The following is a 26,512-nucleotide window of genomic DNA, read 5'->3' as shown; positions in this document are numbered from 1 at the left end:
TGCATTGCTAGTATCTAGCGTAAGCTGTTTTACACGCTTACCTGTAGGTTTCATAAAATTTGACAGTTCAGCAATATCTCGTAGCAGTTGTAACTGTTGATCACCAACTAAGTGGATTTCTTCGCATAATTCATTTCTAAACCGAATGCCAGCACCAGGTGCTTTGACATTAACAACATTCGAAAAAAAATTATTTTTCAATAAATACAGCAGTACCTTCAAATGCTTTATTTTCGATCTCTTGATGCGTTCTTAATGCAGGTACTGTTTCTTTGCAAAAAACAGACAAACAAAACTTTACAGATTGTCTCTCTATTGGTTTTGGATAAACTGATTTAGCTGTAAGTTAAGAGAGTTTAAAAAGACTATTGCACTCGGTTTTATATATAGTTTCTAAATCACTCCACTTAGCCAAAGCCAGTTCTTTATTGTTCAAAAGTTGAAGTTCCCCAGTCTTTTTTGTCAACCAATTGTTTCATATAGATTTTAGTAGATGCACATAATCATACAATAAATATATACCTGATGTTGTTAACCATGGTTTACTATCAACTGTTTTAAACATTCCAAAAAATCTTTGATTTACACGGTTACCATCAGTAATTATTACCAGTGTCTTACTATTTTCAATATTATTTATTGTATAGACAATTTGTTGACATTGAGCAAACTGAAATTCAGAGGAAAGATTTGCAACAGGTTGAGCTCTACATATAAATTCTGGACCTCCAAAAAGACATTTAATCATAAATGATAAAATTGTTTTAGCTAACTTTTCAGGGTAGTTTACTGCTTGACCAAACAAAGCACCTCTTGGGTAAAGTAATAAAGCTTTGACATAGACCTCATCAATTAGTAGTATGGAAATTCTTTTTAATGGATTTAAATTCATAAAAATACTATTTATGAAACTTAGGTCCTCCATTGAGCTTATTTTTGAAGTCAATCATGTTTAAGTCCTTATACTTGGCAACTTGTAGTCAATACACAAACAATCATATAAACTTCGTTGTAGTTGTAATTGATATTGTAGTTGTATAAATTGATATTTTTGTTGTAGTTGAGATAGTTCGACTTGCAAAGAGATACACAGCATTTCAAAGGCATTTTTAAGGCATTTAAAAAAACTAATAGTTAGCTTGACAATATTATTACCTTACAATGTTAACGCCTTGAAACTTACAACGTTATCGTCTTGAAGTTGCGCTATCTAATTTATAAACCAATCAAATTTTAAAGATTTATTAAAAAAGCGCGAACACAAACTTTTGTCTAATGTTAAAAGATGAAAATGTAAACACAGTATTAGGAATTGGCCTTCAGATTAACAAATTTGTTGCGCGATGTCAAGGCCTGTTATTATAGAATAATAACAGGCCTTGACATCCGCGGTCACACATAATATAATATTCTGAAACTAATAAACAAAAATCTAAATTTCTATAAATAAATTTATTCTTTGATCATTGCCTTTATATCCTATCTTATTTTCATATCATAATTTATTATGGTATTATTTATATAACATATCACAACAATATTATTAAATTTGTGATGTTCAAATATCATATGAACATTCTCTAACATGTTCATATGATATTTGAATATAGTTCTTGAGTATATTATCTGCAAACAATTGACTGATGCAAGTTCAAATGTTGTCAAAAACCAAGCATGCATGCATGGGACACTGCAGTGTCCCACAAAGAAATGCTGGTTTGAAAGTCAAATTTTCTTTAATAAAAAAAATATTAAAATAGGGGGGAGATAAGTTTCTGTAACTTTTTTTATGCTCCAAAACTTTTAACTTTAGATATAATAAGGTCCTTATGACTTAAGGGACTTACAAACTAAATCAAGGAACAAAAACAGGATATTAACAGAAACTTTTCAATTTTTAAACTGGAGTACCACAGTGTAATTGGGAATAAAGTCGCTGGGTCCAGTATTCAAAATAATATGATCTAAAGTAATATATAAATTAAATAAAATGCTTTAAAATGCATGCAGTTATACATATAACTCCTGATAGTTAACTATATGTATAACTAGTTATACATAAAATTTATTATATAAACTTATTTTTTAAGGTTATGCTTGAACAAATTAGTACCAATTAATTCAAATTCAAGATTTAGTTCAAGTTCAAGTTCTTATTTGTTCATTGTTTTTTCACTATTTTATATTTATTTGTTCAAATTTGTTAACTAGTACTAATTCTTACTACAGTAAGAATATTTATCATTGTTGAACGTGATTTTATTAGTAACTTAATTTTACTTTCAACATATTTTGACAACACCCTTTACATTTTAAATGATGACAGTTTTACTTTTCTATTGATGTTAAATTTATTACGTTTCAATAACTCAGATTGAATTTTACTGAATTATTGTAAGCTTTGTAAGAATTTGTTGTATATCAAATGGTGTTGTAAATAAAGTAAAAATTATATATATATATATGGGAGGGAATGTTGAGACCAAAATAATGTCAATTAAAAAATTGAATTAAAAAAAAAAGTAAAACAATTTATGCTAGCTATGAGCAGGTTTTAGAGGTATTTACACCAACAATATGGTCTAAAAACTTTTTGCTTTTGTTGCTTTAAACTGTAGAGGATCATAGGAAAAACAATTTAAATTCAGAAATTAGCTTGCTTATCTGTCATCATCTGACATCATTATGCATAGATGATCCTAAGATTTAGGTAAAATAAGTAATCAATTTGCCATATTTCTCTTTAGAAAGTGTAAGAAAAAAGCATTGTTATGCTGAGAACCTACCTATTGAGCAAGCTTTGACCACCTATTTTATAAATTTGAGAGACAGAAGTGGAAGTGCGAATCGCAAAAGAACTAATAACAATGCTCTTAATTGATTTTAACTTTGTAGATTAATATTAATATAGTATTTAGAAATAATAAATGAAGTTTACATGATTTTTATAATTTGTATTTATTTCTTGTATTTTATTTGTATATTTGTATTTAATTATCAGTTGTCAGTCTCTATTTTATAAAATGAATTAAAAAACTATTTATTTATAGTATAATATTAATACATAAATACTAGTTTCCTAATGCTATTATCATCACAATGTTAATGGTATTCGTTTTAAAGTGAAATTTTGTATCAATTTTATTGTTTTAATGTTGTGTGTATATATATATATATATATATATATATATATATATATATATATATATATATATATATATATATATATATATATATATATATATATATATATTATTTTTACTTTATTTAAAACACCATTTGATATACAACAAACCCCTACAAAGCTTACAATAATTCAGTTATGATACAATCTGAGTTATTGAAACGTAATAAATTTAACATCAATAGAAAAGTAAAGCTGTCATCATTTAAAATGTAAAGGGTGTTGTCAAAATATGTTGAAAATAAAATTAACAAATAAAATCACATTCAACAATGATAAACATTCTTACTGTAGTAAGAAATAGTACTAATTAACAAATTTGAACAAATAAATATAAAATTAACAAAAACAATGAATAAATAAGAACTTTAACTTGAACTTTAACTAAATCTTAAATTTGAATTAATTGGTATTAATTTGTTTAAGCATAACCTTAAAAAATAAGTTTCTATAACAAATTATATGTATAACTAGTTATACATATAGTTAACTATCAGGAGTTATATGTATAACTATATCAGGAGTTATATGTATAACTATATCAGGAGTTATATGTATAACTATATGCATTTTAAAGTATACTATTTTATTTAAACATTACTTTAGATTATATTACTTTGAAAACTGGACCCAGAGGCTTTATTCCCAATAACACTGTGGTACTCCAGATTAAAGATTAAAAAGTTTCTGTTAATATCCTGTTTTTGTTTCTCAATGTAGTTTGTAAGTTCCTTAAGTCATAAGGACCTTATTATATTTAAAGTTAAAAGTTTTGGAGCATAAAAAAAGTTACAGAAACTTATCTCCCCCACCACCACCACCCTATTTTTTTCTTTTTTAACAAAGAAAATTGGGAATTCTTTGACTTTCAAACATGCATTTCTTTGTGGGACACTGTAGTGTCCCATGCATGCATGCTTGGTTTTTGACAACATTTGAACATTCATCAGTTAATTGTTTGCAGATAATATACTCAAGATCTATATTCAAATAACTATTATATTATCCTAATAATACGTCTATTTGCACAAATCTTAATCTTATTTCTTTAATGAAAGATAAACATTATTCGTGGTTTTTACATACTTGCTTGCCATTCTCTATATTAATATAAAATATTTTTACACAGTATAAACGTAACGCAAAGCAATGTCGATTTAAAAATTTTATTTAGTTTTTTAAAAAGTTTTTTTTTTAGTTTCCAGCCTTCAAATTAATTCCCATGCAAATCCCACATGAAACCCACGTGGGATTTCCCATGTGTGTAAATACCATATGGTTCCCACATGTAACCCATGTGGGATTACCCACATGGGTTTAAGGTGACAAATTTCCATACGGATACCACATGGGAAAATCCGTCCCACGTAAATCCCATCAATCCCACACGGAACCCACGCGGAACCCATGTGGGACGCGGTTTTATTTTTCACTGGGATGGAGTAGCTAATTTCAATGTGTACTTTAGATCTCGATTTCAATGGGCACGGACGTAAAAAAGACGTCCTTTAAATGTCTTTTAAACGTCTTTAAACGTTTTGGACGTCTTTTGATCGTTTAAAAGACGTCTTTTTTAGGTACAATGCCCATTAGGGTCCTGTTAAAAGATAAAATTAGGAGATGAGTTCGTACTTTGGTGTTCAGTTCTCAGTGGTTCTCAGTTTTCGTTTCATAATATTAGTACAACCTTCTTTTTGTCATAATTCCTTTGATAAATTTGCATTTGTCAAAATCACTCAAAACAAAGGAACCCTAAACTATCAATTGTCCTATGATAAAAAAGAAAAAATAAATTAAAAGTATATAAAATATTACAACAATTTAATAAAGCCTAATTGGACTTTCTCTATGTTTGACAGCTGTTCTCGTACATTTAGGATTTAGGCGTACATTTTTTTTTCAGTTATAAGGGAGAGCGGGGTTGATCGTCACAATTTTTACGTTTTAGACTTCTTTTATTTTATTTTTTATTAAAACTTTGCGCAAAAGTTTTTTGTAACTATTACAACGATTTCATGACATTGAATTAAACATATTTTATTTTAAAATCATTTTTCAAAGACCTCTGCAGTGTGACAATCAATCCCAACCAATGGGTTGGTTGTCACAGAGTGTGGGGTTGGTTGTCACAGCTCTTAGTATGTTTGGATTTCAACCAGTTAATGCAAATTTGAGTACAACTTAATTTTGTTAATATAATTTGACTTTAACAATTTGTTTTTGTTTCCATTCACATGTAATTTAGGATTTTTATTCTTACTAGTTTGCTTATCTCTTTTTGATGCTAACCTTTGACTTGCTTTAGGAAAAGGCCAAATACTCTTAGGTAATATGTTTGAATTTTTAAAAACTAATGGAGTAATTGGATCTTTGTCAGAGATTCTATTTGATACAAGTGGATTTTAAGCTTCTGTCTAGCTGATTAGCCGGTATCTGAATAAATTTTTTAAACCTTGTATTTGGTGATTCTAGTTGGACTGAATACGGTAGATAGATTTCTTTATTTGAATCAGCATATGAAAAAGATGGATTTGGGTGATCAGTTCTATAATTATGATGACATATGACATAATCAGCATCATTAAAAGTATCAAGATCTAATGGGTAAATACCCATTGCAACAAAACTAATCAAAATGTTCTGAGGAGATACAGCCTGCGATACAGCTTGTGATGTCGTACTTTTGAATGACATTATATAGCACTTACCAAGAACTTGAAGTAGCGGTTTAAAAAAAAAAAAAAAAAAAAAACGTGTGCAGCAAAAAAACGTCGTTAAAGCCGTGCGCATTTATTTTGTGACAAGTAACCCCTTAAATGCTAGTAGAAAGACACCTGTAAATTTACCTAAAAGCGTGTGATTTTCATAAGCATTTTTTTATAGACTACGTTTCTCAAATAAATAATAAACTCTATAAATGTGCATTCGAAACACAATAAAATAGTTTCTGCATAGAAAAAGAAAAACTCTAAGTATGTGAAAATTAACTTTTACATATCAAAAACAAAAAACTTTTTTTCCACACTCTAAGAAGAGATGGAAATAACTGTGAAAATGTCTTTTTTAGAATAAAGTTTTTGTTGCACGGTTTAAAAATTCTAAATTCTATTTAGATTTTTTGTTATAAAGTTTGTAACAACCAACCCACGTGACAATCAACCTAGCTCTCCCTCTTTCTTTTCATTTCTTTTTACCACGATTTTGTAATGAGGAACTTATAAGAAAAAACTATTTTTGATAAAAGATAGATTTGAATAGTTTCGATTTTTTTTTTGTTTTTTTGAACCTTTTTTGGTTTAAATTTTTTTATGCAACTTCACTAAATCATACAACAAAAAAGTTAAACATGAATTAGTTGTGATTTTTTTTACTTTCACTTTCTTTGGATTCATTGGGTAATTTTTAAAAAATTAAACTTTCATATGAATGTTATATGATTTAAGACTTCGAGATGGTTAAAAACCTAAACATGGACAAGGAGGTCTTTTTAATAAAGATAATAAATACACTATGTTCTAATTGATTGACAAATCAATTAGAACTTTCATGCCAACTCAAACTTTTAAAATACTTATAATAAAACAGTAAGCGAAAAAAAAGCAGATCTATTCCAAATAAAATTGATTTTACTTGGAAAACAAGACAAAAGGTTTAAAAATAGAATAGAGAGAATCAATGTGCTTTTGATAACTATAAAGAACAGAGAATGCACCATAATAAAACATAAAAATGTAATTCCTGATCACGTTTTTTTCCTAAAGAAATTTTACTTTTTTGAAAAATGTTTTTTTTTCTTTCCTATTTATTTTACTTAATTGCAACTTTCTTTGAAATGGATTTCTATAATCAAAACATCTATATTTATATGCAGGATGCTAAAAATATGTAAAAATTAACTATATAGTGCGCCGGTAAGAGTTGTCAAAAGTCAAATTTTATGTCAGAAAAGGATTTCTTGATTAAAAAACATCTTTTTAATATATTTATAATACGTCAATTTCATGTAAATTGACCCTAAAAATGTGTAGTTGGCTATTACCCACATACATGTGAACAACGTATGTAAAACCATCGCGAACGTCGGAAGTTTTTTTCTGATGTAAATCCAACGTTGATCCAATGTCGTGTGTGTTAGCAATGATTTTAATGAAAAAATTTGTATCGCCATAATTATAAACAACTTGCGCAGTTATATTAGTCCGATATAGGTAAAAATATTGCAAAAATTGATTGATTCTATATTCTAAACCCATTGTCGATTCAATATAAGGTAGATTAGGATAATATGAGCACCCTGGCACTATGAGCATACTTAAAAATTTCTTAGATCTTAGCAGTGAATTTAAGTTGCTTTGTATTTTTCGAATCGACTTTATGTGGTGATAATAGGAATCAGTACAATTAGCGTAAATTTATATGCAGTAATAAGCCACTATTACCTAATTAAATCTAAGAAGAAAAAATTTCGGGTGTCCAAATATCTAAGTGGATCATGAGTATGGATCCCTAAAAATTGTTTATTTGCAAAAATTTTAGATCCAGCATAATAATTTTTGAAAATATTCCATTTTTTGCTTAAGGTGCGCATATTACCCTAATCTACTCTATATAAATAAACGTTAATCCAATGTATGCAACTCAATGCACAGTGAAGTTTTTGTTAATGACAACAAAAACTTAATGAAGTTTCATTAAGTTTTTCTTCTCTTTTACTTATATACTTATTTTTGATCCGTCAAAGTGGGATATGATGTTCTTTAGTGAGCTGAACATGTTTTCGTGGGTCTCGGTACGTAGCCTCTAGAGACCACATACATCATACATCATAAAGGCTTGACGGATAGCTAGATGAATAGCTGCTAACAACATAAAAGAGCGTTTTTCGAAGCTTCCAAAATAAGTCAACGTACTTCAAGACGTCTAAAATAGACGTTTTGCAATACATCTAAAATAGATGTACGTTAAATCATTTGGAAGCTTCAAGACGTTGACTCGTTTGAGAAGCTGCAAGACTGCAAGACGTCTAAAAAATTGGTCTATTATAGATGAAGTAACTCTTCCAGTTACTTTATTTATAATAGACCAAGTTTTCTTGGTATCAAACTTATTTTTATCCAGCTGGTTAGAACAGAACTTAATTTTAGCTTGTTTCAAGTTATTTTGATTAAACTTTTTACGTGTTTATGTTTTGTACGCATTTTCGTCATTTTCTTTTTTCGATTTTAGAAATTATAATATTTTAAATTAATTATATAAATTATATAAAATTATATATTTATAAAAATATAAAGCTTTTGTTTTCTTTTTGATGATTTTATCAAACTATTTGACATCCATGGGTTTTTAAGCTTTTTTTTTTTTTTTTAGTGGTTAATTTTGGGCAGACATTGTCCAAAACATTTTGAAAAATATTCGAAAATTCGTCAAATGCGCTATTGGGGTCTGCAGAGGAATAGACGTTTTCCCTTCGCTCTTCGTACAGCTTTTTTTTTAAGTTTATCTTTTTTAGGCTTTTAAAACAAAGATATCCTTTAGTAACAAATATTTTTTTTTATTTTCGTTGTTAGATGAAACTCCGTGCTCAATATGATAGATAGGATCTGATCAGAGAAATCTGTAATAAAAATACCTGATTCAAAAATCTAAAAAATTATTAGTTAAAATATTATCAATTGCGGACGAAGTAGTTTTTGTAATACGCGTAGGCTTAAAAATGGTATATATAATGTTAAACTCAAGTAATAAATTAAAAAAGTTTTTTGTATTCACAAATTTTTTGTAACACATCGCATTCAAGTTTAAATCACCGGCGAAGAAAATGTGCTTATTCTGAATTTGCGATATAATGGTTCTAAGGCTATTATAAAAGTTAATCTGTTTACCGCGATGGTAAGTGCGAGGTAAGCAAATTAACTTTCATATAAGTATATTAGTAAATATAGCGAGAAGATTAAAAAAGGCTTACCAGATTTATTTAGAATTCAATAGACAAAGTATCATTATATTTGTTTGCTTTACTAAAGGTCTTTTTTGCTTTAAATACAAACTTGTCAAAAATATAGATTGCAACGCCGCCTCTCATGCCTCCAACACGTGGTTGACTTATTATTTTATACGACGATAAATTGTAGAAAGAATTTTCTGATTAAGACAGTTTTGCATCTTCTTCAGTTTCTGAGATACATATAACATCAAAAAAGATTTATAGAGTAATAAAAAAAAGTTTATAGAGTAATAAAAATGTTCAATAGCTTCAATTTTTTTATTCATTGATTTTATGTTTGTACTTAAGATACTAAAATTTTTATTATGTTTTTCTCTATTAAACTCGTCAAGTTTATAGTATGAGTTGTCGAGACAACTTATATTTATTTCAGTCAAAAAACTATGCTCATTTTTGTTAGATCTCAAAGAGTTTAAACATAGAGACTCGAAGTTTTTAATATTAATTGAAATTAATATTATTTTTGTTAGTTAAACACATTTTCTTAGTAGATCGTTTAATAATTTTTAATCGAAGTCAATAAAAAAAAATAAAAACAATAAAAACAATACAAATAAATTTGTTTTCACTTATCTTTGTTTGTCTTCGCATTGCTTATACTCGGCATTTCTCTTACGACTAGACGGTTGTATAGTAGGGTACAAAGATCTTGCTAGCGATCTAATTCCATTTGTTCTTGCTCAATAGAGAAAAGCAAATGTTAAGTTTCAACAATCAGTTATTATTGGTGTGAAATCGCCTAAAATTAAAATTCTTTGGGAAAAAGTAGTAAACGTTGCATGGGGAAGAACTAAGGCAAAAGTAAAAGAAGAACTTATATTGAAGTTAGATAAGCTAATCGACCTCATAACATGTCCTCAAATGGTCCTAATAACATGTCCTCATAAGATACTTCTGTGTGAACATGATCTGTCTGGGTGTTCTTCCCCCTAAAATTGTAAAAGTAAAGCACGTATAAATTGCATCTGTATTTTTTCTAAAAAAATTCCAACTAGCTCAAGTGGTTATACAGTCAAAGAAATAAGACTGGTGAAAAGTCTGACATGCAGATGGGACATACTAATAAGATTGAGACAAAGAAACTTAGAAAAAAATATAAGACAAAAATCAGTGAAGAAAAAGCTTATGAGAAAAGAATGAAAAAACTACAAGATATCTAGCATTATTCGAGGTAAATACAATTTCATAATAAAAAATATTTTTTTTGCTTATATAGCAAAGAAAATATATATACATATATTATAAAGAAAATATATATACATATATGCATATATATATATATATATATATATATATATATATATATATATATATATATATATATATATATATATATATAAATATATATATATATATATTAGGGGTAATCAAAATTTAGGTCATGGAAAAAATTTCACTAACAAATAGGCAATTTTTTGCGGACTATAATAAAAAAACGAAAAACTGTTTTTTTTTTTGTTTTTTTTTATTTATTTTTTACATCGCGCTGGCCGCATCAAGTTTTCAAAAAAAAATTTTTTTTATGGAATGAATAATATAACGAGAAATAAATAAAAAAACTGGATACTATTTTAACAAATGAATGTTTATGTTATATAAAAGATATATACCAAAAATTATCATTGTAGGTTAATTTTGATACTTTGCGCTAGACCTATAAAAATGTTGACCTGTTTTACTTGTTGCAACCAAACGATCAGTGAAATCCACGTTTTTCTGGCGGTGGGTCTTCTAATGTAAATAGAACTTTGATTTTTTTTATGTATGCTTAAATTCTTTATAGAAACATAATAATCAACAGTGTATTTTGATTACCCGCCTTAAAAAAAAATTAACAGAATTAAAAAATGAGAACAAGAAAGAGAGAATTAGAGCCTGTTGACAGTGGTAGTGGTTGCTCCAGCTCTCACAAGCCCAAAAAAAGCCGCCAGAGTACCAGAATGAAGAATAATTTTTTAGTTGGAAGTTCTGCAAAAATGACATTTGTTATGCTTCCTCTCAGGATTGATGTTTTGAAGCACCTGCTATATCTCCAGGAAAAGAAGCTACAGAACACAAAAATTGACTCACTGATATCTTGCCAGCTTTGTGTTGGTTTCAGGTAGGATAAAAGTGTATTCAAGCCAAATAATTTTCAATTTAGAACTATAATTTAAATAATAACTATTTTAAAAAAATAGCGAAATGTATTTTAATAACCCTTCGTTTTTTAAATAGAATGGTATGTACCACAGTAACAGAGCTGTGTCAAAATGAATGCATTTTAGGATCACTCATGTTTACGTGGCTTAGATCTGGATTCCCAGTTATTAGTGCTAGTAGGCTGATCATGAATATCAAGGCATATATCACAAAGTATATGAATTTGAAGAAGTCACAGCACAAGACAAGCCAAGGATCGGTCGCTTCCAGGAAAGAGTTTATTGTTTCATTAAGAGGTAAGTGAAATTTTCATAAAATAACACAAATTATGACAAATAACTGTTTGGATTTGAATATATTATTCTAGAATTTTTTACTTATCATAACAAAAAATAAATTGTAATTTTATTATATCAATTAACTTACTTTACTTTTTATAGGACTATTTTGGGCAAGCACTGACCACAGGACACTCATTAAAGCTATTAAGATGGATAAGTTCATATTAAAGGAAGACAAAGCAAATGACATCACCTTCATCAGAGATCAGATAACAGATCACAAGATGTGTATATAAGATCTAGACAAAACCAGAGCTGACTATTCAAAGCAAAATAAAAAAAGAGATCTGGAAAGAGTGACTAATAGACAACCTTTTATTTTAGATGGTCAGGATTCTGTACTTAATACTTCAAGTTCATCTGACACACTCAGTTCAAGTGGCAGTGAGTATCAGCCTAGTCCTGCCAAAAAACAAAACACATCAAACTCTCAATCTCAACATATTGACGTTAGCAAAGACACCATACATAACACAATGAGAACAGCTCTGGGAGCCAACATATCTGTCAATAAAATCACTGCTACTCTAACAAAGTTGGTTATTGAAGGGGGAGGTAATCCAGATAAGCTGCCTCTTTCATATTCAAGTGTATATAGAATGAAAAATAAAATACTTGATGAAGATTTTGAAAAGTTAAAAAAGTTATTGCAGTATCATATTAACCACAAAGATGGCAAGCTTGAACTACATTTTGATGGGAAAATAATAAAGGATTTAATACCTGAGCATTGTGACAAAGCGAAGGACAGGATCTGTGTACTTGTAGGTTTTAATGGTAAGAACTATCTTCTAGGTGCACCAGGTATTGAATCTGGCACTGGCCTAAACCAGTTTAATGCAATCAGTGAACTTTTAGCAATACTGGAAAACTGCGTGGAGCTATATACAGGTAAATAAAAATAAGAATATATTTTTAAAATCTTATTACTAACTTTGTTGTTTGAATTTTTAAAGTACTATAACAATTATGTAAGGCTACAGAAATATTGATAATAATTTGACTGTGGTAAATATGAAATGTAAGAACGTTTTGTACTTTCAAGATTGAGATCTGACCTTGGCAAGCCCTTACTGATATTGGCCTGCCGTCACCACGTAGAAGAGGTTCACATCAATCATTTCGAAAAGGCTATTGGTTGCAAGGCCACTGTTGGTCCTGGCATTCCATTGATACTAAAAGTTGCCAGCTAAATAGGTTTGAATGGAAACCTGTTTGTGGAACTTGACTAGAACCTCAAGCCAGTGAAGCAAAGAACCAACTTATGGAGATAGTAAAAACTAAAGCTTTTAAAAACTCAGAGGTTAGTTTAAAAATATCGTAAGCAGACATTTATTAAAACTCAATGTAAATATTTTTAGAAGCATTTTCTTTATTGCGTAATAGTATTTAGATTTAGGAAACATTCAATAAAAACACAATAAACTTTTAGACTGGTAAGAAGAGAGATGACTACCATGAGCTGGCAGAATTATGTCTTATGTACCTGGACCCAAGCTTTATCTGCAAGTTTAAGAAACCTGGTGCTATGCATCATGCCAGATTCATGGCTTAAGGTATTTATTACATGAAAATTCTCCTTCTTAAAGATTTTGTGCAAAACCATATAGATCTGGATTTAGCTCTCATCACCAGGATGGGCAAGTTTATTGCTATCTTCTATGTAGCCAAGTTTCTGACTAATAAGAAGCCAGACATTGCTCCATTACATGTATTTAAACAAAGTACAAGCATTAAGTTTAAATATAAATTTACTATTACTAAATTTTATGCATTAACTGTAAATTTAAAAAATTACAAAAATATATCATTTTTTCTTTATCAGGACTTGAATTCTGTTTGGAAGATGTCCAGGTATGTTGAGGATAAACCTGCTGCATCCAACTGTTGTTCCAATTGTGCTGGCAAATTCAGAAGATTCAATTACTGAACAAGAAAAGGAGGGGATCGCCAAAAAGCTCTATAACATACCCATACCAAATGATTATGACATGCTATCCATGTAATATAACAATAAAGGTTTCTTGCCTGAAATAAAAGACATGTCTGTACTTGAGAAGCGGCCAGAACTGGTTGACTTTATCACTGCTGAATCGTGGCTAATTTTTGAGATTTTAGGCCATGACAAAACCAAGTCCAAATAGATGATTTATCCAGCTAGCTCCTGGAATATCGATTCTGATTATTTAGAGTTCCAGTCGTACGTCAAAAACTTGGCTGTCGTCAATGATTGTAGTGAGGGGGCTGTAAAGCTGGTACAGGAAACAGTGTGTCAAGTTAAGTCTGAGCATAAGCTGCAAAAGCTGCTCAAATTCAAAAACAACTGGACCGTGCAATCCTCAAAGACCAAAGCTGTCTACCGTAAATCAGCTGAGCAGAAAACACCAGCTCAACTTTTGAAAGAGTTTCCTGAAATAGAAGGTATAAATGTATTCAGATCCTGTGAAATGGACACTGAATCAGATAGTAGCATTGATTTGTTTCCTGATGTTGATGCCATAGAACAACTGTTTTGTGACCATGAGGCTGCTAATTACAGCTAATTAGCTATATTTTGTTGAATTTTTGTTTAATAAACTTTTACTATTATTTACCCCCCCCCCCTTCCTTTTTTTTTAAGGCGGATAATCAAAATACACTGTTGATTATTATGTTTCTATAAAAAATTTAAGCATACCTAAAAAAAATCAAAATTCTATTTACATTAGAAGACCCATCGCCAGAAAAACGTGGATTTCACTGATCGTTTGGTTGCAACGAGTAAAACAGGTCAACATTTTTATAGGTCTAGCGCAAAGTATCAAAATTAACCTACAATGATAATTTTTGGTATATATCTTTTATATAACATAAACATTCATTTGTTAAAATAGTATCTAGTCTTTTTATTTATTACTCGTTATATTATGCAATCTATAAAAAAAAAGTTTTTTTTTTGAAAACTTGATGAGGCCAGCGCGAGGTAAAAAATAATTAAAAAGAAAAAACAGTTTTTCGTTTTTTTATTACAGTCCGCAAAAAATTGCCTATTTGTTAGTGAAATTTTTTCCATGACCTAACTTTTGAATACCCCTAATATATATATATATATATATATATATATATATATATATATATATATATATATATATATATATATATATATATATATATATATATATATATATATATATATATATATATATATATATATATATAAATATAAATATATATATATATATGCATATATATGTATATATATATATATATATATATATATATATATATATATATATATATACATACATACATACATACATATATACATACATATATATATATATATATATATATATATATATATATATATATATATATATATATATATATATATATATATATATATATATATATATATATATATGTATATATATATAAATATATACATATACATATAAAACGAAAATAATATTTGTAAAAGTTTTGTTTTAGGTCACAGAAAAACAAGATATAGAATTATATGAATAATATCAAACAAATATTTCTCCTGATATTCCTCTCAATGATTACTATAATCCAGTTAATGTTAACTTTACTTAAATTGTTGGTTATAAGGCTTCTAAAGGATAAATTAGTTGTCTATGTTTTCCTTGTAACACAATTTTTAGAAAAGAAGTCAAGAAAAAACACTATTTCAATAATAAACACAGCAATGACTAGTATAAGGTAATTATATAAATTATTATTTTGTTGAGCAGCAAAAGTTCGGATAATGAATTAATAAAAATAAATTTAAACTAGTTTTATTTTATAGGTTTGGGATTTCACCTGCCGCAACTGCAGCAATTGCTACAAGTTATTTGCAAGATTTAATTGAAGCAGGATTTCTCATCTCTGAATATTCTTACCTTGCTTGTGATTCTTCTAAGTTGACGAGAGAGAGAAAAAAAAGTCATGGTAGTGGCAAAGAATAATGACAACTTCAATCGTCCAAAAGCAGATAGTATTAGCATTTACTTTGATGGAAGAAAAGATTCAACAAGCGATGGTTAATGATTCAAATAGACACTACATCTTATTATTATCAAAGAGCAGCACATTACTGTGACTATAGGACCTGGTGGTCGATATCTTGATCATTTTACTCCAAATGCACATACTCATTCAGGTAAACCAGCTAAAAAGATTGCTGAAGGTGTTTATAATTTGCTGCAACAATATAATCTTACTGAATCATTTTTAGGACTTGGAGCTGATAGAACTTCAATTAACACCGGCTGGAAAGGTGGGGCTATAACACATCTTGAAAAGCTTTTAGGTCACAAATGCCACTGGACCATATACATGCTTCATACAAATGAGTTATTTTTGCGTCACCTAATAGAAGGAGTTGATGGACTAACATCATGTAGTACTGGCATTGTGGGTCCAGCGGGAAAATCTTTTCCTGATGTTAATAAAATGGAGTAAAATCCTCAATTTACAGCTTTTCCAGAGGAAGAGAGCCTTGTCAACATTCCATAAACAATACTAAAAAATATGTCAACAGATCAAAACAAACCTACAAGTTATGTAAAGCAGTTAAGATCAGTGTACTGCCACCTAATCTTAGAGAAATTCAATGAGACACATTAAGTCATGCCAAATCGATCACTACTGGCATGAGAATAGTCTTTATGTGGACAAGGAAACTTAACTGATCAGAATTTGAAAAATCTTGAGTTACTTGTCTTATTTTGTTTACAATTTTACTTTAAGCTTTTTTTTGACATTAAAGTTAAAGTCAGACTTGAAGATGCTTCCAATCACATTCTGTCTCAATTGAGAATTCTTAGAAATTAACCTGTTATGGTAAGAGAAATTGTGACTCCCTACATCCAGTTAGGCGCTTGGTATGCGAACCATGAAAGTTTATTAATCTCTTTATTATCTAGTAATAATGCAGAAGACCGCAACTTTGCAGTTGACCGAATATAGGAGCAAAGGGGTAATGATATTTATGGAGATATGCGAATCAGACCAAGAAAAGTAGCATCCATGTCAGAAGTTGGATCAGATGCAAGAGATGGATATATTAGAGCTAGAGCTCAACATAGAAAGTTGCTACCTGTTTTTAAAACAAAGAAAGAAATTTTAATAAATTTTCAATGTCAATAGATTTGAAAGATATGTTATTTTATTTATTGTTTTTTTATTAGTGTTATATTATTGTTTTTTGGGGAAACCGCATCACTGGCACCACCTTTGTTTCTAATGAAACAAAAAAAATAACTGTTATAAGCAAATTTGTTAATCATTAAAACCTCATTGAAAATTGAAGACCTCCTCCCTTGAAATGTCCAGAATCTGAATTGCTGGTAGGATCCATGCAAGATATCATATCAAAAAACAGAAACAAGTATCGAAAAAACTTGCAACTGGTCTAAAACATTATTTGCATTTAATATTTTATCGCTATGAAAAGTAGAACCCTATTAAAAATTTGATTTTGCATAAGAATACACCTTTTCTTAAGCTTTTAGAAGAAGAAAAAAATTTTCGCTGTACCCTATTGTATACTACCTTCGCATATTTTCTTGAGCTCGATGCATTTTAGCTTGTGCAAATAATTCCTTGCGTATTCTCATAGTTTCTTCATTAAATCTTTATTAGTGAAGATATTTTTCCCTTTAAGATTTGTTGCCCTAGCCAAAACGTTTTCTTTTTCCTACCAGTTTAATAATTTGCAAATAATTGTTCTTGGCTTGTTTTCAAATTTTCCAACCCGATTGGCTTTATTATATATATTTCCAACCCGTTGGGCTTTACCAGTGGCCGGCGGGACACTGGGACATTTCCCGGTGGGCCGGTCGAACAACGTTTAAAATACATCTTATAAATTTATTAAAATTGTTACAATTACAAAATTTTAAATTTTTTAGATTGCATTTTAAAAAGAAAAAAATCTTAAGAACGTTGTTGGCAGATCTTATTCTCATTTTTTTTCTTAATTCTAATATTTTATAAGGTTATTTTTATATATTATATATATATATATATATATATATATATATATATATATATATATATATATATATATATATATATATATTTGTTTTATAATGTTATAATTATATAGTATAAAAATACCAAATACTGGTATTGCAATCACATAAAGAGAAAATATGTTTTTATACATTTGTTTCATTTTATTTTTTCACCTTGCACTTTCGTCCGGTGATATTTAAAATTAACTCTTAACAGGTTGTCTATTTAACTATTTTTTCCCCAATGTTTTACTATCCATCAATTAATTTAACCCAATAACGCAGGCTCGTAGAATTTATATATAGAAACAATTTAAACAAAATTGTTAACTTATACTGCATCCAACTGGAAGTGCTCATTTTATTTTAATTATATAATACTATTATTATTATTTTATAAACTATATATATGTAAGATGATTTATTGTTCTTTTCATACATTTTTGATAAATCTTATTTTCTTAAAACGTATACTATCAATGCAAACTTTAAGAATAAATTATCGAATTATTTTTGTTTAGGCGTTAATGGGTTAAATAAATACTTATTGTATTATATTGTTAAATTATTTACGTTTATTATTTAGAAAAAATGGAAAAAAGAACATTTAAAGGAGGCGCTCAAAAAGAGAGAGAAAAGCGACAAAAAATCATGCAAGAAGCTGCTAAAAATACTCTTAAATTAAGTGATATGTTTGCTTCAACTTCTAAGATCAATGCATTTGATATTGAAAATTTGAATAAGGATTTGGATTTAAGTTCATCAGTTTCAAAGAATGATGATACTATTAGGTGTCCCATTGGCGCAGATAAAGTTGAAACATCAATTCTCGAAGAAATAACTTCAGTTTCAACTTCCACCCAGGCCAATAATGAAAAGATAACACCAACAAACAAAATGTTTAATTTCTTATCAGATAATTATTTCATAAGGCCAGGAAATCAAAATTATGAAGAGTTTTTTAAAAAGCATCCATGCCAACCAACCATTGATGACATTACTAATTTACCTTTTAAACCAAATTTAAAATTTTATAGAAAAGATAAAGTAAATAGGCGTTGGCTATCATATAGTTTGGAAAAAAATGCTCTATTTTGTACCATGTGTTTGGCTTACAGTGATATTACAAACAACAGTTCGTTTGTAAATCTTGGAATGACGGACTGGAGGCACACTTTGCAATGTGTTAAAGAACATGAAAATAGTAAAACTCATGAAAATTGTGTAAATTGTCATATGCTCAAATCTAAAGGCAAAGATATTTATAATTTAATGTTCACAAATGAAGGAAGCGCACGTCAGAAAAATATTATTGAACGAAAGCAAGTATTGGAAAGAATTATAGATGTTGTAAAATTAATTGGAAAAAGAGGATTAGCTTTTCGCGCTCACCGATCTGAATCTGTTTCTTTACTTTCACTTGAAAATAATCAAGACAACCATGGTAATTTTTTAGAAATAATATTGCTACTCTCAAAATATGACGCTGTTTTAAAATTACATTTATCAAGAGTCATCAAAGAAAAGAAGAAAATAATGAAACATCTGCGGGAACTAAAGGTAGAGGCAGTTTCATTTCATTAATTTCAAAATCTACTATCAACCAGGTAATTTTGGCCAGTGGAAAATTAATTCAAGCATTTTGTTAGATATACAGGAAGCAGGTATTTTTTCTTTGCAAATTGACACCGCACAGGACGTAACACAAAAGGATCAGTGCTCAATTGTTGTCCGATATGTAAAGGGAAATATTTATGAACGTGTAGTAGCTGTTTTAAATTGCAAATCGTCTACAGGGAAAGACATGTGCAATTTAATTAGTACTTTTATTAAAAACAGTCGATTACATATTAAAAACTGTATCGGTAATTCGACAGACGGAGCAGCAAACATGCGTGGACAATATAATGGCTTCACCAGTTGGTTAAGTAAAGAATCGCCTGGTCAAATTCACGTTTGGTGTTATGCCCACGTATTGAACTTAGTTGTCACAGATGCTACTAGTTCGGTAATTGAAGGTACTTCTCTATTTCAATTACTCAACTCGTGTGCCGTATTTCTAAGAGAATCTTATCAACGTATGGATGTTTGGGAAAACACCAGTGTAAAAATAAGGTATCAGAGACTTAATTATACTTTTTAATTATAGGTGAAACAAGATGGTCAGCAAAAGAAACAGCACTTAAAAATTTTTTTGGGCATTATGATAAGACACAGAAACCTCATTATATGTAGACTTATTGATAACTTTGAATTATTTTGTGTCTAATGTATCTTTCAATGCTCAAATTAGACACACTGCATCAACACTAATTGAGTCTTTATTGAAATTTAAAGTTATACTTACAGCGCATATTTATTTTAAAATTTTTTCAATATATTGGACCGTTATCTAAACATTTACAAACCAGCAATTTAAATTATTTAACAGCTTATAACATGGTGACTTCCACATTAAATTCGTTAAAAAAATGTTCACGTGATTTTAGTAATGTAAAAGAAAAGTCAAATTCATTTGCTAAACGTGCGAATACACTACTTGAAGAAAAAAATTGTGAAATAATTGTCGAAGAAGATATACCAGAAGAGAGATTTAGACGACGAAAGAGAATGCACGACGAAATAACCGAAGATCATAAATTTCAAAACCCAATCGAAAAATATAAAATAACCACGTTTAACGTAATTATGGATACCACAATAAATACTATAGAAAATCGTTTTAAAAATCATGGAAAATTATATGCAGACATGGCAATATTAGACCCTAAAAATTTTACCGACAATAAATGTTCAGAAAACAGTTTAGAAGAGCTCAGTAAATTACTAGTAAAATATCATAAAACAGCAACAGCGTCAAATTTAAGGGAGGAATTAACTGATTTAATGACAAAATGGGACGACTTTAAAATATCTATGCAAGATATATATAACACCGATGAATTAACTGATTCAGATTCAGAAATAGTGAAGTATGCCTCAAAAACAAAAAGAGAAGTGAAGTATGCCTCAAAAACAAAAAGAGTTGTAAAAATTGTATTTATTGCTGTTTTAATTTCTTGGCTAAATATAATTTATACAGCAAAGTATACAGCAATGTTTATTTTGCATATAAATTTATTTTAACATTCAACGCAAGTAGCTTTTGAACGTAGTTTTTCCAAACTAAAAATTATAAAAAATAGACTCTTCCTTGTCACAAGATAATCTGCAGTTTTTGGTGCTTATGGCGATAGAGAAGGATATTTTGGTTAATTTAAATAATTATACAATAATAGATCAAATGCTCCTGGTATTAGTAAATATTTAAATGGTTAAGAATCTTTTGTTTATTTATTTTTTATTAAGTATGCATTTATATGTAGTATTATATAAAAGTGTTATTTTATATTATATTGTTTTGTTTTTTTCGAGGCCGGTCCACTTGGAGTTTCCCGGGCCGCTCAAATTTGCCAGTCCGCTACTGGGCTTTACTAATTTTATAACACGTACCTTTTATAAAAATATTTAAAATGCAATCTTTATTCATAAAAATCTTCCTATTTTTTTTTAAATTTTATATGCAATCTTTACAGACAAAAAAATCTTTTATTCTTTAAAATAATAAAATTTGTTAATCTAAAAACGATTTTATTCTTTGTATTTTGTGAATATACTATCTCGTAGTTGAGAGAAGTAAAAGTTAGAAATATGTTATAAACAAATAATATACATATATTTTTTATATAACCTTAATGTTTTCCAAGTTAGCATATGTTATACACAAGCTCATAAGAATAGCTATGTTATATAATATAACATACGCTAACTTGGAAAACATTAAATATATATAAAAAATATATTTATATTTAAGTATATATAAAAATATATTAATTATATATAAAAGTATATATAAAAATTAAGATAAAGCAACTCGGGCGGTTTATTTTGGGTATTGTGGTTTATTTTCCTCCGGCTAATTGCCATATGGAGGCTCACTAATTAGCATCATCACCAGCATGGCTGACAAAGAGTGAGTTTAGGAAGAACGAAATAAGTTAGAGTGAAAGTCAGAAGAAGTCGAGCTAGAAAGATAGCATAGAGAAAGCGGACAGATATTGCACGAGTTGTTAAAACGTGCAATTGATGAATCGACATTTGACTATAATTTTTTTTTTTTTTCTTCAAATAAAATATAATATATGCGTATTTATTATCTCCGCATAATAAATACGCATATATTATTTACAATAAGTTTAACATTGGTTCATCTTTGTATATATTTTTCCATTAATAAATATTTTTATAATGCACGTTTATAATATGAGAAAGAAAAAGGAAAAAAAAACTTCTTTACATAAATTTAACTCCGATCTTTACAAAAAATATTCTTCAGTATATATCCCAATATTTTTGAAATAATCTCGTGACTCTATATATATATATATATATATATATATATATATATATATATATATATATATATATATATATATATATATATATATATATATATATATATATATATATATATATATATATATTGTGGTTTTTAATTTTTAATTTTTTTGTATTTTTTATTTTATATTTTTTTGTTTTTTTTTATTTTTGAGCTGGTGTGCGGAAAGAAATCGACAATATGGAAAAAGGTTGAAAATGAAGTTGGTAAAGATTAATTAAGTATATTTAGTGAGGAAAGATTTTATTAAATAAAACATAACGTTACGAAATCTACAGAAAACATGCAAATAATAAAATATATATCATAAACTATAGGCTGGCAGTGATTGTCTAATCATATATAACAATATTTTTGTTGTAAAAAGAAAAATATATTTGCAGGGAACAGGAGCACTTAACTAAACATTTAGTTCTTGCTATGAGCCAGTGTATTAGTTTAGCTCATATGTTTAGTTTCAGGTTCCCATTCTCTATTTGACAAAAAACGTTTTTAATACAAAAAAGTTGACAGAAAAAGCCCGTGTTAGTTCTACGGACATGATAACTATATTTTAAAGTAATAATATTCCTGATGTTTCTGGTAATTATCCTGATCAGTGTCATTGGGTCAATGTTTGAGTTGTTAAACATATGGTGGCATCTGCTGTTCCATATTTCACTCATAATGGTTTGAGTGACTGTCAACAGCAGCTGCGAGGTAGGGTTTTTCTCCGATAAATTCGCAGTCTCAGTCAAGAATATAGAATTTATTGGAGAAAAGTTGTTTGGGATGTCGATGAGTTATATACATGTTTAAAATATTCCCATATTGTTACAGAAAGAGGACAGTAGGCAAAGATGTGCAGGTTGTCCTCAATTTTTCCGCAAGTTTTACATTTGTTGTTTTTAACGATCTGTTGCCTTGTGCTTTTGGCAAGCAAGGCAGCAAAAGGTAAGCTGCTATGGAGAAAACGGAAGAGGATGTTTTGTGTCGGTCCGTATGCGTGGGAGGTAAAATTTCTTTTCCAATTCTGGTGTAAAAGGCAACACATAAAATTTTGAAACCGGTGTCATTGTTCCACTCTATGCTATCCAATTCTCTGTAAATTTCGGGATCAAAACCCCTAAGAGCAAGACTCTTGGTTTTTAAGGCGTTGATCACTGAACCACCTGCTTTTTTAAATAATTTTAAGTTTTCAAAGAAATAGCGGACACATTTTACGTCCTTAGCAAAAAAGTTCGAATCGTCTGCGTACTGCTGTAGTTTTAGAGGTTTCGGTGTTCCCGGTAGAGGAAAACCCTCTATTCTGCTATCCACTCTTATCACCAAAGCCAAAGCTTCAGCAACAAAAACGTACAGCAAAAGAGAGAGAGGGTCGCCTTGTCTAATTCACTAAAGATCTAGGCCTCCAATTTTTGCATTTAGTAAGATCTCCTTGTTTGGGAATAAGTGAAATTATTTAAATATATTAATTAAAGTTTACTTAAACAAAGATTTTTCCCATGAGACTGTCAATATTAGGAAAAAACTCCTGACTGAAGTAAAAGAAAGACGCAATAATGGTGAAAATGTTGGTTTAAGGTATGACAAAATTATTAAATTAAATAATATCCAAAAAAAAATAACTCTTTTTTTTTTTTTTTTTTAATTTCGTCATTAAAAAAAAAAATACAATGCTGTTTTATATAAATAAAATTTACATGACCGGGGCTAAAAGAAGACAATATTTGCTTTATCACTACGCCCCGACGTGCTTTCATCAGCAAGCGTGTACAATCATTAAAATGTAAACATAAAATTACTTTGTACGATAAATACAAATAGAATAAATACAAATACAGATAAAAAATAAATACAAATTTTACATGTATGTTAAGATCAGTAACTAATCTATAATCAAACGAAAATCGTGAAAAAATAAAAAAAATAAAAATAATAATAATAATAATTACACCTAAAAATTAAAAATAAGTTAATAGAAGAATTTAAGGAAAATCTAAATTAAAGACCAGTTAACAAGATAGTTGTTAAAAAAGAAAAATTAAAAATAAAAAATAAAAAAAAGACGACGAAAAAAAGAATCTTAAATTTTAAGATGTTAATGAGTTAAATTCTTTTTAAGTTAAAAAGAATTTAATTTATTAACATCGTTAGGGTACTCGTGGTTAATTTTATTGAAAAGTGTATTAAATATTATAGGAGTTACTTTATTATGAAATTTGTACATAAATATAAGAATTTGATAAAGGTTCAACTGAAAAACATTAAGAATGTGTAAAACGACCTGCACCTGAAATAATTCTGACAGCGTGTTTTTGTCTACTAAGCAATTTTTTAACTTTACTTACATTAGAGATGCACCATGCAATATTTGCATAGTTTATACAACAATTTTTTTTTTGATTTCTTATTTCTGATATTTATATCTTACGCGTATATATATATATATATATATATATATATATATATATATATATATATATATATATATATATATATATATATATATATATATATATATATATATATATATATATATATCTGTGTGTGTGTGTGTGCGTGTGTGTGTGTGTGTGTGTATGTGTGTGTGTGTGTGTGTGTTTATGTGTGTATAGGTATGTGTGTACGTGTATATATATGTGTGTATGTATATATATGTGTGTATGTTTTTAAAAAGTTAAATTTTTAATTATGATCTGTTTTCTAAATCGATTGTTTTTTTGTGTAAAATATTAAAATCCTTATCATAACACTTTATAATTTGTACAATATTTTCCATTAGGTTTGTTTCTTGGAAGTTTAGAATTATTTTAAGGTCACTTATATTTTTTAGAATACTCACCACATTAGATTTGTTCTTGTTTACATAAACTTCTAGCCTTTCAATTCTGTCCGTTAATATTTGTAAGTTTGCACTCATATTCGATGCAAAACTTTTTTCTTGATCTTTTAACAACTTTTCTGTGTCTTTCAGAGTAGATTTTTTTGTTCTTCTAATTTGTTGGTAAAACGATTAAATAGAGTTTATTATCAAACGATTGATAATAAACTCTATTTAAAAAAATAAATAAAACAATAACAAATAACATTGATTCAAAAAAAATTTCTACTTATGGCGTCAATTATAAAATATAAAAATCTTAATTTTATTTGATTCTCACGCTTAATAAAAAAAATATTCTTTTGCTTAGCTTACTATAAAATTTATAGGAAAGTCATACGATTGATAATAAACGCTATTTAAAAAAATAAAACAATATCAAATAATATTGCTTCAAAAAAAAAAATTCTTTAATGACGTCATTTACTAAAACTCTTTGGAATTAAACGCGCTTGAAAAAATTTAAAGTCTGTAGATTGCGGCGTGTATTTTAATGACTCGAAGAGAATTGCTGATGCGTAGACGGCGAGCTTCGAGTAAAACAACAAAGTTTGTTTTTGTTGGTATACATTTATTATTTTGTTTTACTTAAAAAAATTCTGCTCAAACATTTTTTTTATCATTCTCTTCAAAATAAACAAAACTTGTTACGGCACATTGGGATCCCTTAAAAGGTTAAATTTAAAATGAAAGATTTTGTTTATCATTTATATTTTTAAAAACTTATAATAAATCTAATTTCAAAATTTTTTTTTACAAAAAAACTTAAAAATTTCTAAATTTTTTTTTTATTTTTTTTTTACATTAAGCATTATATATCTTTTGCTTTAGAGTGACTTTTTATAAAATGTTCTTTAATAATGCTTGCAAGCTGACTACCACCCATATGCCAGAATATTCTTTTAAAATTGGTGAACTCGATGTGTAAACTTTCAACATAAACATCTATTGCTAATCTCCATTTTTCACCATTAACACCTGTCTCTATTCTCCATTATTCATTAAACTGATATACATGATTTTCAAGTAAAAACATTTTTGGTGTTACAGAAGCATCTGGTCATGTGAATCTATAAAATTCGATAAGTTGTTTGATTGCTAAATCTAAAAATTGACAAGATTTTCCTTTATACAATACATAATGACAAAACAATACTCAATAATATCAAATTATAAAAATAAATAGTTTACAGAGCATATTGCAAGAGTAAAATCGAAAAAGTTAAATATTTACCAAATTCCTGAATACCATTATCTTAGAAATAGTATATTTATAATATTATGACACTTACAATAATATGAAAAAAAAATTTTAAATTTCTGGCTCACTTTGATGGATAGTAAGTAAACACCATTATCTATAAATTCACATCTATATCTAGCTTAGGAATCGAATTGCATAATTCAATCAAATATTGATGCTATAAATAAATTTAAAAATATCGAAATAAGTCAAATCAATTCATAAATCCAGGCATTATAAAAATTGGGCTTTAAATATAATATTATATACCAGGGTTGTTTTGATTTAAATC

At 28.1% G+C, this 26,512-nt stretch overlaps 1 protein-coding gene and 1 long non-coding RNA gene across 2 annotated transcripts in view; one reads left to right on the top strand and one right to left on the bottom strand.

The window, feature by feature from the left end:
• The window catches only part of LOC136079702 (uncharacterized), a 5,067-nt gene extending 1,910 nt beyond the window's left edge, over positions 1-3,157 (bottom strand). The window contains exon 1 of the long non-coding RNA XR_010638145.1: positions 1-3,157. This exon is cut by the window's left edge and continues 1,410 nt beyond it. This is a non-coding gene — a long non-coding RNA (uncharacterized LOC136079702).
• Positions 3,158-18,267: 15,110 nt separating this feature from the next.
• LOC136079299 (uncharacterized) lies at positions 18,268-19,911 on the top strand. Its single transcript, XM_065795034.1, has 3 exons — positions 18,268-19,120; positions 19,284-19,694; positions 19,826-19,911. Exons 1-3 carry the CDS (start codon positions 18,268-18,270, stop codon positions 19,909-19,911), a joined length of 1,350 nt encoding a protein of 449 aa, XP_065651106.1.
• The last annotated feature ends 6,601 nt before the right edge of the window (positions 19,912-26,512 follow it).

Source organism: Hydra vulgaris, chromosome 04 (assembly GCF_038396675.1).
Source record: "Hydra vulgaris chromosome 04, alternate assembly HydraT2T_AEP".
Classification (NCBI taxonomy): Eukaryota; Metazoa; Cnidaria; class Hydrozoa; order Anthoathecata; family Hydridae; genus Hydra; species Hydra vulgaris.
This window is presented reverse-complemented; position numbering and strand designations above follow the sequence as displayed.

Coding starts and splice junctions, on each gene's coding strand:
- LOC136079299 (XM_065795034.1), top strand. CDS start 18,268: ATGGAAAAAAGAACATTTAAAGGAGGCGCTCAAAAAGAGAGAGAAAAG. Junction 19,121..19,283: donor AAATAATCAAGACAACCATG/GTAATTTTTTAG, acceptor ACTATCAACCAG/GTAATTTTGGCCAGTGGAAA. Junction 19,695..19,825: donor TACTAGTTCGGTAATTGAAG/GTACTTCTCTAT, acceptor TTTTAATTATAG/GTGAAACAAGATGGTCAGCA.